Source organism: Embiotoca jacksoni, unplaced genomic scaffold (genome assembly GCF_022577435.1).
Source record: "Embiotoca jacksoni isolate LCO1_2020_lvr unplaced genomic scaffold, fEmbJac1.0.p SCAF_58, whole genome shotgun sequence".
NCBI classification, from domain to species: domain Eukaryota; kingdom Metazoa; phylum Chordata; class Actinopteri; family Embiotocidae; genus Embiotoca; species Embiotoca jacksoni.
Genome location: NW_027185412.1, coordinates 289033 through 301457, shown reverse-complemented (window position 1 = coordinate 301457; position 12425 = coordinate 289033). Strand labels below are relative to the sequence as shown.

The 12425-nt window shown below is 43.4% G+C and overlaps 1 protein-coding gene across 5 annotated transcripts in view; it reads left to right on the top strand.

The window, feature by feature from the left end:
• Nucleotides 1–12425, top strand: part of LOC138212684 (leucine-rich repeat and fibronectin type III domain-containing protein 1-like protein) — a 255155-nt gene that overhangs the window by 205729 nt on the left and 37001 nt on the right. For all 5 annotated transcript variants that reach the window (XM_069173171.1, XM_069173172.1, XM_069173169.1 and 2 more), the window contains 4 exons: nucleotides 3028–3314; nucleotides 4932–5132; nucleotides 8126–8292; nucleotides 11302–11542. In XM_069173171.1, the coding sequence (XP_069029272.1) occupies nucleotides 3042–3314; nucleotides 4932–5132; nucleotides 8126–8292; nucleotides 11302–11542 (882 nt within the window). In that variant the 5' untranslated portion in view covers nucleotides 3028–3041. The remainder of the gene's footprint in view (nucleotides 1–3027; nucleotides 3315–4931; nucleotides 5133–8125; nucleotides 8293–11301; nucleotides 11543–12425) is intronic.

Below are 12425 nucleotides of genomic sequence, written 5' to 3'. Positions count from 1 at the left end.
AGTGATGTCATCAACCATCAGTGATGTCATCGTTGGTTTGTGAACGTTATGAATCCTCCAGTTCAGATTCTGTCCGTCACCATCTTTGCTAGTTCGGAGCGGTTTGGAGCAGGAAGTGACCATATTTGGACGAGCTGGGGGAGGAGCCAGCGGTGGATCTGACCGATCTGATCGGAAACCTGACGATACTACGTCCCGCCCACCGATAGCTGTAACCTGACTGCACCACAGGCCTGTCAATCAAACAGACACGCCCCCAAAACCAGGTCTTCTTGAATCTTCTTTTCTAATGAATGAGGGATTATTTTCAGATGGACCTCCAGAAAACTAATAAGAAGGAGTGACTTTAGCTAACAACACTTTTATATCCACCGTGTGGTCTAAACAATGTGAGGCACGTCAGACACGTTTCCTCGTAGTGGACAGACAGGTGTTTTACACATTTTGCTGCACTTCTGCATCGGAACCATTTTACAGAGCTGGAAGCAACGAACACTTTTATATCCAGTTTAATTTTACCTGAAAAAAGAATCGCACTCCCCTCAAGCCTCAGCTGTAGATGTTGTTTGGGGGGTGCATGAAGGCTAGAAAAAGGATGAAGATATTCGGAGAGACAGAAAAGCGACGGATGGAGGTTCAGAGGAAAAGAGTGATGATGGCACAAGAGGAATGAAGGGTCGGAGAGAGAGAGGTACGACAGGAAGCAGCTGAAAAGAGTCGGTGAGAGGGATGATGGGAGGAGGAGGAGGGGTGGGGGGGTGGGGGGTGATTGAAGGAGCGACGCAATCGAAATGAGAAACACTTTCTGTCAAGAAGTGAGTGATGAAAAGAGGGCGACGGAGATGGAGAAGTGCTCGTCGTCTAAAAAAAAAAGAAGCTGTTTTGCATTTTTCTCACGCTTAAAGCCGGCCTGACTAAACAAATTAAATCTGTTCTCAGAGCAGCGGCGCTCCACGGCGTTCCCACCACACCGACGCTCCACGGCGAGATCTCTCCCGAAGTAATCTCATAAATCAGCATACATTAATGCCGTTAATACGGCTGTAAGCAAACGAGTGCAGGAGAGATAATTGGTCACCTCTGTCTGGTTTTTTGACAAATATTCTCCCATTAAAACAAATGTAAATTCAAACCAGCAGAAAGTCTAATTACACAAAACTCCCAATGTCATGAAGAACTAACTGTAGGAACTGGATCGTAATTATGAAATAACGTACAACAGACTTATCTGGAGGTTTAAAAAAAAAAAAATGTATGTTAAATATTTCAGCGTCCTGCATTTTTCAAAAAGTAAACATTTACCTAAGAAAGTTGTTAAGTCGTGCACATTTACCGATGGTACGAATCGTTTCATTCGTTTGCAGAATCAGATTTTTTTTTTTATTAGGACAAAAGACAAAGTCAAGTGTGTTTATTTGTTAATGTGGCACTTTTATAACCCAACAAAAGTGGTGCTGAACATCAGACAGAATTAAAACAGATCAGATTAAAACACTTAAAAACAAATTAAGCAATATTAACAAAATAAAAAAAACTAAAACAATAAAATGTTAAGCCAAAACAACATAAGCATCTATGTGAGCATTAAACAATATAACCAATCATTTTCATTTTGCTGTAGGTCACATGGCTCAGAGCAGCAGTTTGTTTTCTTTTTTTTTTATCCGCTACAGAACAGCGTGTAACTTTCACGCCTCGGCAGGGCAAAGCGTGGCTATTTCACGTTTTGCTGTCGTGGACCCGGCGTGTCTTATTTTCACGAATGAGTTCCCGTCGTCGCTCGTTATCGCCCGAACGCGTCCCATCACGCGCCACCTCTTTAATTACCTGCTGACATTTGAGCCCAGTCTCAGTTCTTTTTGGGGGTTTTTAATTCTCCACATTATTTCCACTGAATTTATCTCCTTCCATTACATCTCCGCCATTTCTCGCCCACATTTAGCTGCGTATATTGCTGCTTTCCGGCCCGTTACGGGGACACAAACACACGCTAGACTTCCCGCTTTGTATTCTGCGCTGCAGTCGAGATGCAGTTTGAATATTTCAGCGCCGTAAATAAAAGAGCGCGTCCCTTTTTTCGCCATTATTTGCAATCGACCTTTCTCCAGTCGCTCGGCATCTAACTCAGAGGAACTTTTTGGAGAGCGTGCACACGTCGGCATCCGCACATGAAGCAATCTGTGTGTGTGTGTGTGTGTGTGTGTGTGTGTGTGTGTGTGTGTGTGTGTGTGTGCGCGTTGGCATGTTTTCTGCTTGCATATGTCATCCCCGTTTGTGCGTGTTTTCCTTTTTCCTCCTCGTATGAATTTATTCAGGGCTCCGCTGAAGCTCCGAGACGTACGAACTGAATGGAGGGAAATCAATATCAATGGAAATGTATTCCTTTATTGCGTCGGCTGGAGAAGAAGTCAGCTCGGTCTCGTTTTTATGCACCAAAAAAAACAAAAACAAAACACACCCATGAAATTTTATGAAGTGAGACAGAGTGCGGCATGGAGCTTAATTTGTGTTCTTTAATGTTTTCTTTTTTAGATTGTAATCATGAGAGCGCAGTGAGACTAATTGATGATATAAGTGCTGTTTACTTTCAGGACAACTTACTCTGCAGAAAAAACAAGAAGAAGAAAACCAAGAGTTGCTCCAACGACCTCTCCGGTTCTTTATTGTCACTCCTCATCCTCTCTCCTCTGAAGCATTTATTTATTTACTGAAAACTTCTTGGGGGGAGGAGGGGGGCATAAAGGAAGTAATTGCTATGTTGTTGTCAGCTGCAGAAAAAGTTTGTGAAAGTGCAGAAAATGTCCCGATGAACACATTTTTCTGCAGCTGTTATCTGTCGCAGCCACAAATGATCTTCATTCATAGGCTGGTAGCGCCAACGAGGCCATCGCCGCTGATCTTCCCGTCCTACGGGAGCAGTGATTTGGACAAAGCATAAAAAAAAGTCAAATCTGATTCTCTGCAAGTCGATTTAAAGGCGCCTGTGGAGGTTTTTTTTAACTTCTGCTTCTGTGTCTCTTGTTGCAGCGGGAGAAGCAGCCATGGCCGCGGTGTCCTCGCCGGCGTGCCCTGTCCTCGTCCTCCTCCTCCTCCTCTTCGTCCTCCTCTCCTCCCTCCCCCCCTGCATCTCCTCCATGCTGTGTCCAAAGCGGTGCACCTGCCAGAACCTGCTGCCGTCCTACACCGTGCTGTGCGCCAAGACGGGCCTCCTCTTCGTCCCGCCCAACATCGACCGGCAGACGGCCGAGCTCCGGCTGATGGACAACTTCATCACGACGCTGCGGCATCGCGACTTCGCCAACATGTCCAGTCTGGTCAGTTCGTGTTCACGTTGAGTCGCGCGATCAGACTTTTAACGAGGGTGTTTATCCATGATTGGTTTCAGTGACATCTAGTGGTGAGGTGGAGAAACTGCAGACGACTTCTTGCACCTCGTCTCGTCCTCCCTTTTTTTTTCTAAGTACGGACAAAATTCAGCGTTGGGTTTGTCCCTTCTGGGCTGCCGTAGAAACACGTGGAGGAGGGACCCGCCCACTCTTAATAAAAACAAGACGATTCTTACAGTCAGTTAACGAATAAAACGTGATTATTAAATTCTTATTTCTGTCAATAGTGCACACCGCTCCTTTAAGAATAACGATGTGACGATATCTGAGGATTTTTTTCAAGCCTAAATAAAAGTAAGAAGTCTGAACTTTTCAATGAAAAAGAAAGAAACTGAAGATTCCAGAAAACGTCGGGCACATCTGCTGTTTACCGCACGAAACGTCGAACTGAGGCACAAAGAGAAAGAATAGCGACGCGGTGACGATCGAAAGGGCTCGTCACCGTCGGAGACGTCCTCGGTGTGAAGTAAGTTTCCTCTCAGCACAGATGATGTTTGCTCGCACACGAGGAACGCGTGGGGGGGAACGATGGTTTCAGTCGACGCAGATGTCCTCCGCCGATCGAGGCGCGTTTCCAAAAATCTGTTTTTTACGAACGCGTGACGGCCGGTCGACCTTCTCCCAGCTGCTAATAGAATATATTTTTTTACTTCTTCACACTATTTTGAGTTACAGTTGGAGGAATTCAAGCCGCCTACAAAACTTCCCGACCTCAGCGGGGTGTTTTTCTAATAGTACTGTTATCTATTAATGAGCGCCACACTGGTTTATTATTACCCTCGATACCGTGACTCAGCTGACCCGCGCTACTCCGGTATGAATGATTATTATTAATGAATAAAGGTGGCAGGTTGGAGGTTAAAGAGGAAAAGGTCGTCCTGCAGCCGGTTCTTATCCCCACAGAACCGTCTTCAAACTAATCTCCAGAGGGGCGACTCGTCAGATAACCCTGACCTTTGACCTCCCCGTACAGGAGGACAGAACAAGCTATGCAGTGGTTCCCAATTGGTGGGTTGCAACTTCAAAGTGGGCCGCGTAGCCATTTTGACGAGGTCAATGAGGTTTGTATGAATTTGTAAAAAAGATTATTTTGAAGTTTACGGAACTCCTGCTCCTTTTATTTTGAAATGCATACATTTCCCATAATGCAATATGTGTGCAGAAGCCACCTGCTGTTTATTTGTATCATTATTATTGCCTTTTTTTTAATTATTATTTCATGTCTTTCATGGTGTATGAAGACATTGAGTATGCACTTGTTTTTTTTGTTTTTTTATTTTTTTATTTTTTTTTTTTTTATGGAATAAATTTGAGCTGCTCAAAACAACTAAATGACATAAAAAGAAAATGTGAATCTTGAGGCTCGACCATTTGGTTACCACCGCTCCAAAACGTGGAATAACATTAAATCAAAGTGAACTTCCCTGAATTATTTCTGATATTACATTAAATCCGCTTTCAGAGTTTTAAAAGGAACAGACAAGTGAGGAAGTTATTTTTAGCCATAAAGTGCTGACTCTGTGTTTTCCCCTTTTGTGTGTCCAGATCCACCTGACCCTGAGCAGAAACACCATCAGCCAGATCCGTCCGTACGCCTTCGCCGACCTCCAGGACCTCCACGCGCTCCACCTGGACGCCAACCGCCTCACCGTCCTGGACGACTCGCACTTCCAGGGTCTGGTGAACCTGCGGCACCTCATCCTGGCTAACAACCAGCTGCACAGTATATCAGAGGGAGCCTTCCAGGTACACACCGAGACAGCAACTTTATTCTCTGGCCTTCATTTGTTGAAGTCACAGACTGGATATAAAAGTGTTCGTCACTTCCTTCTCTGAAAAATGGTTCTGAGGCAAAAGTAGTTTAGGGCAAAAGTGTCTTCAGCTGCAATACCAGCGAGTGCCACTAGAGGTCGGCTCCAAAAAGCCTCCGGCTCCATAGACTCCCATTCAACTTCTCTCATCAAATCCAAAGTGAATAAAATGTGTCCATCAGTTATCTCGGTGTTGTTAGCTAAAGTCACTCCTTCTTATTAGTTTTCTGGAGGTCCATCTGAAAATAATCCCTCATTCATTAGAAAAGAAGATTCAAGAAGACCTGTTTTTGGGGGCGTGTCTGTTTGATTGACAGGCCTGTGGTGCAGTCAGGTTACAGCTATTGGTGGGCGGGACGTAGTATCGTCAGGTTTCCGATCAGATCGGTCAGATCCACCGCTGGCTCCTCCCCCAGCTCGTCCAAATATGGTCACTTCCTGCTCCAAACCGCTCCGAACTAGCAAAGATGGTGACGGACAGAATCCAAAATTGAGGCTTCACAAAGGATGTTCACAAACTGACGGGTGACGTCGCTGCCACTTGGCGCTTTGGTTGTAAATCATGAATTTAAAATGAATATTTGAGTTTTGCTTTGCCAATAGTCCAAACTAATTGCTCTGAAAGTTTAAAGTCATTCTCAAAATCTGATAAAAGATGCACAAATTTTCCTCACAAAACCTTTGAAATCTTCAGCTCCACTGGGAAAGCTCACGTGACCCCATCAAAAGTCCAAACTGCTTTAAATCCACCAGATTTGAATCTTGTGCTGCCAACAAACATTGTGAATCATCAGCAATAAGCAGCCGTGTGCCAAAAGACTCTCAGTGGAAAAAGTTGCTGCAAAGTCACGAGAATGTCTTCGGAGGGTCGAGCGCTGTACGAATGTGACTCAGCGTTTCTGGCCCGTCTGCCTCCATCGCCCGGCTGGACGCCTTTTCAACAACCCGGCCGTGAAATAAACTCTTCATTTAATGACGCTGTTCTTTCTCTGCTCATTAAAAGTTCAGAGCTGAAGTACTGAAGCGTTCCCTCCGGACGGGCTCTCAGGATGAAGAGGAACCGGAGAGACATGAACTCTGATCTCACTAACGAGCTTTCTCCCTCCGTCTCATTGTTCAGATCACATTTACACAGATTGGAAAAAGTGCTCATTCTCCAACTACGTTATCAATATGATGAAGACGAAACAAAGACAGAAACTCTAAGCAAAAGTCTAGTTTGGTTTAACGTTGCAAACAGGAGCTCTCATTCTTTTCATTTATTGAACCGGAGTAATTTTTGCTCTTTGTGGTAAATAGCTGATAATGCGAAACAATAATATTTGGTCATTTTAGACCAAACGGTTCTGGGTACTTTTTTTCAAAAACAAGAGCAATTGTGTAACGCAAGTCAACCGGCAGCCGGCAGAATCACTGTAGCTCGATATACAATGAAAAAAACAACTAGTTCAAAAAAGTGGATTTTGCAACTTGGCAAAAACACTGTGGTTCCACGACCGTTGGTGCTCGGACCTCACAACAACGGCCCATTTAAAAATATATATATATATTTCTCATGAGAAAGCCTTTTCCGATGGGGAAACCGCGCCGTCATACGTATCTCTTCAAAGCCACCAGACTCCCTTGAAAAAGACTAATATTTAGCTCACAGAACAACAGGAGTTTGTGATCTGCCTCGATTGGTTAATTTTTTTTACATTATTATGTGACTTTGCCGTCAGTTTGGATCCAAGCTAACATGTTAAAACACCACCAGAGTCGCACAATAACACAAACTAGCTAACTGATGGAAATGGTGGTCGACCAGCAACTCCCATTTTTCTGCGAAGTAAAATCACCGTTTTTTTCAATGGAGTCTGGCAGGAAAGTACACCGATCCATCCGCCGTTAAAACTGAGCGTCAACTTGTTTGAACCGAATCAGTCCTGAAATTTCAGACGGATTTTCTGCTCTTTGAACTCGCGGCTCTTAAAGTTTCTTTTGTTCGGGGGAGTAATGAGCTTCCCTTTTGTTCACGGAGCAATAAAAGCACAGATTATTGTAATGAGAACTGAGGGCATTGTGACATTCAAACAGCGTCCTGATTGTGTGAATTATGAGAGCAATTACCGCCACGTCAACAACGCTCTGTCCGATCGGCGGGCCGTTATCGCTCCCCTTCGGCTCCACTTCCCTCCCTCTCTGCCGTCGGCCTCTTTTGTAATGTGTGCTGACTCGTGGCATTTCATCGGTGTACTGATTATGAGAGCTCTACGGAGGCAATTAGAGAAAAACAACATGCTTTTGAGTGTAATTGATTACCGATTCTTCCTCCGTTTCCAAACCGCCCACACGCTTTTCTGGATTACTTTCTTTTCTACTTTTTCCACCTCTCCTGCTGCTGTTTCTCCATCTAACCTCAAATCTCTTTAATATCTTTATCTAAAATTCGGTGACTTTGTCCTTCTCGTTTTCCCGACTTCTGTCCTTCCTTCTGTGTCTCCGTCCTCCTTTTATCACAATGTATTTCCTCCATAGACGGCTCCATAGACTCCCATTCAACTTCTCTCATCAAATCCAAAGTGAATAAAATGTGTCCATCAGTTATCTCGGTGTTGTTAGCTAAAGTCACTCCTTCTTATTAGTTTTCTGGAGGTCCATCTGAAAATAATCCCTCATTCATTAGAAAAGAAGATTCAAGAAGACCTGTTTTTGGGGGGCGTGTCTGTTTGATTGACAGGCCTGTGGTGCAGTCAGGTTACAGCTATCGGTGGGCGGGACGTAGTATCGTCAGGTTTCCGATCAGATCGGTCAGATCCACCGTATCAGTATGCTGTGCAGTATAATTGAAAATCAACTTTAAATTGATGTTCTTTAAAGTTTTGATGTGCCTTGAAAACTTCTGCTTTATGCAAATGAAGTTGACGACTTGTCTTGTCTTCCTCGCAGGACTTCCTGGAGACTCTGGAGGACCTGGACCTGAGCTACAACAACCTGGTGGACATCCCCTGGGAGACCGTCGGCCTGCTGGTCAGCGTCAACACCCTCAGCCTGGACCACAACCTCATCGAGAGCGTCCCCGAGGGAATCTTCTCCAACCTGCACAAGCTGGCCAGGTCAGGGTCGTCGGAGACGTTACACCTGCAGCTCAGGGACAGTCTGAACCCTGTGATGGATGAGTTATCTCTGAGTGCAGTGATAATAGCTGCATGCGGATATTCTTAGACTCCTTTAACACCTCCTTTTATTTTTACACTCACTGTATGACGCCGTCTGAGAGACTTTCACCATCAAATACAAGCTGGAAGAAACTCACTGTACACAGAGTACGAGTGGAACATGCAGCAGCTAAAGAGACTCGTATTCTCTATAAGTCCTCAGTGAAATGTGCTTTAGACAGACACCAAGAGAAGAAAAAAGAAGAGGATATTAAAAGCTACCTCCAAACCAAAAACAAATTTGAATAGACGAAGACTAAAAGGGACGTTTCTGTCCTCCCGGAGGACATCTCTCTCTCTCTCTCTCTTTTTTAAAACATTTGGACTAAAAGCTTCAGAATGAAAATAAACCGTTTCAAATGATGTTTTTGTTAAATAACATCAGGCCTTCTGATGAGAGGCTTTTTAATTTAATTGATTTTTAAACCAATTACACGTAAAACTGGAGCAGGATGCAGATCAACTAAAATGTTAAAAACGTTCGGCCCGACTGGGTCGGTGCTGCAGGTCCGCTGGATCGTACAACCCTCACGGACCACGAAGGGATTTTAAAACCAGCGACCTCCGGCGAGCTCGTCTTTACCGCCGCACCTTCAAACCTCTGCTCACAAACTCAGTCTGAAGTTCCTGTTTGACACCGACTCCTCAAACCACCCGGATCAGAGCCGCTTCTGGCGCTCGACCCTCAAATCTCACTTCAATCCCCAGAAAATATAAAAAGGTCGGTTCGCGGCGAAGGTTCACGACGAGACTATTTGAAAGCTTCTCGCAATATTTCCAGTCAGCAACAAAACAACAAAAACATTTTTAAAAAAGGCGAGATGGTGTAACGTCGCCGTAGCAACGACTCAAAGGCTTTTTTTTTTTTTTTTTTTTTTTTTTGTAGCTGGATATGAATTGTAGCATCTTCAAACATGAATGAGGACGGTGATGGTGAGTTTTTAGGAGTGATAAAACGGAAAAACTAAACAAAACAACAACAGAAAAACAAGGTGGTCGAGAACTTGGAGACAAACGAGCGCTTCAGTTTCTCTCTCGTCTTTATCAGAAGTTCGGTCCTTTAGTCGTGTTGCCGTCTCCACTAATCAGCAGGAAAAAAACACCATCGACACAGCATGTCACCACGCTGGTGATAATAATAATAATAATAATAATAATAATAATAATAAACTTTATTTGTGTAGCATCTTTCATACAAGGAATGCAGCTCAAAATGCTTCACGGCAAGAAAATGACATATAAAGGAACATTTAAAAATATCAGAAAGAAATTAAATGCGTTGGTGCGACATGATGGATTAATTTATTGTTGTTTTTTCTTTTCTTTTCTTTTTCATGTAATTTGTTGAAGAGTAATTATGAGTCCTTAACCTTAAAGACACAATACTTGAACATCACACACATGGAAAACGTGTGTGTTTTTCCAAAATTATGTTGTTTTATTTGGCCTCTGCCCTCTGAAGAACTTCCAAAGATTGTTTTTGTTTTTTTTATTACATATGGCTGCATGTGTTCACTTACTATTTCTACGACTGCCACAAAACACCGTTTAAACCCCATTAAGAGCGATCATATTTCATTTAACTCCTCGGCTGACTGTAAAAAGGAAACAGTCATGCATTTATTAACCAGGCTGAAATGGGATATATTTTCCCTGAAGACATGACATTTATGGACCAGCTGGTGGGACTCTGGGGTTTGTTGGTGCACAGGTGAGCGTGCACTCACACATCTGCACACCGAAACTCCCCAAATTAAAACCCCACACTGCTGCTGCTGCACACGACGTAACATAATTGGAATTTCTCGAGTGCAGCAGACTCTTCGCTTTCAGCAGCTATTAACTTCTTGTTTAGTCATTTCTGCTGCTGAATTTTCTGGGGGGGGCGGGGGGGGGTGTTTGTTGCTGACACCAGTGAGTCATTCCCAGTCATCAGGTTCAATGTTTTTTTGGTGAGAAACATGACGGTTCAGTCCTCAGAGACGACGAGTCGCTGATGGAAGAATACTCCCTGCAATATTTAGGATCTTTTCTGATGTTATCTTGTGTGATTTCATGTTTTGGGGGGGCTGAGCGCGACCTCCCCACAAACATGCCTCGTTTACTTTCTGCTTTAATGGGACCTTTGCCTCTCGCTGCTCAAAACACCTTCGAGAAGAAAAACGTCTTTGAATAAGCTGCAGATTTTTGACATGCCGGGTGAGAGACGGTTTGTTATTAGGAAACTTATTTTGCTCTCCTTGCTCACAGCCCTTCTGGTGTATTTATACCGTAGGTCTATAAATGGGCCCCTTTTCCACTCGACTTTACTTTTTTTTTTTTTTGTCTTTATTATAACATTAAAGTTGCATTACCTATCTCTACCACAAGAGGGCAGGATAGATCTAAAAAATGCTGACAAACGCACACCTATCGTAGACTACAAATGTTTCTAGTCTCTTGGTCTGGAAAGTAAAATGGATGTAAAAGTGCGTCAGACAGAAACTCCCTTATTTCTCGAACCGGCTTTTATTGTGAAACATTTTTAAGGAAGTTGACTGACGTTGGACAAATAACACTTCAGATGAACAATCCATAACAACTGTTGAAAATAGCAGGATGCTCTTGTTGACTTTTCCAAATATTGTCACTTCTGGCTGCAAAAAAAAAACAAGATGGCGATGGCCAAAATGCTAGAGTGGAGCCTCCGTAATGTTCACGAATCACTGGGCTGACGTCAGTAAGTCTCTCTGCTCAAGAATAGAGCGGAGTCATCACCTGGGATTTTAATAATACCGAGGTCAGCAAAACCCCCAAAACTAGATGTTCAACATTTCTTTAAATTTAATCTCCCAGAACGATCAACGCTTTCACCAAAACTTCCACGAACAGACACTAACTCCGTCTGTTTCCCGTCTCCGTCTCCAGGCTGGACATGACCTCCAACAAGCTGAAGAAGATCCCTCCGGACCCGCTGTTCCTGCGGATCCCCGTGTACGCCAAGATGAAGGGTTCCCCCCTCACGGCGCTGGTGCTGAGCTTCGGCGGGAACCCGCTGCACTGTAACTGCGAGCTGATGTGGCTCCGCCGGCTGACCAGAGAGGACGACCTGGAGACCTGCGCTTCACCCAAAGATCTAGCCGGCAAATACTTCTGGACCATCCGAGAGGTTTGTTCAAGTCCAATGCAGAGTCATGAAGGCCTGATTTTAAAACCTCATCAACTGTCACACTGTCAGAACTGCAACAGAAGTGTCAGAGAATGGAGTTAATGTTACATTAAATATCATTGCATTCTTAATACAAACACATTCATGTGTAAAAAAAAAATCGTATTTAATGTTGTAGTTAATGGAGGTGGAGCTAGTTTTATCTTTGATGCAACGATGGGTCAACTCCATAAACTGCATATAAAAGTGTTCATAGCTTCCAGGTCTAAATAATGGTTCCGATCCAGAAGTGCTTTAAGCTGCAATACCAGCGAGTGCCACTAGAGGTCGGCTCCAAAAAGCCTCCGGCTCCATAGACTCCCATTCAACTTCTCTCATCAAATCCAAAGTGAATAAAATGTGTCCATCAGTTATCTCGGTGTTGTTAGCTAAAGTCACTCCTTCTTATTAGTTTTCTGGAGGTCCATCTGAAAATAATCCCTCATTCATTAGAAAAGAAGATTCAAGAAGACCTGTTTTTGGGGGCTGTAGTTGTCTTTTGATGTTTCTGCTGTTTGAACTGAAGCATGTGATCTCAGAAACACACATTTTACCTTTTTCTTTTGTTATTTAACATAAGTTGGCAAAGAATAATTCACAACATTATTAAACTAACTTTAAGATCAAGAATAGATTTAGTTTTACCATTTATCCATAAAAACAGAAAAGATAATTGTAAGCAATGGAGACGATTTTGCACAACAGAGGTTAAATTCAGGAGATAAGATTTCCGGTGACAGTTTTTAAGGCCTGATACGCATGCTGCTGTTTAGTTTGATGATCTGTTTAAATCCTGAGATCGACAAGATTGTGCCCTAAATAAAGTCCATCAGTAAATCTGCTT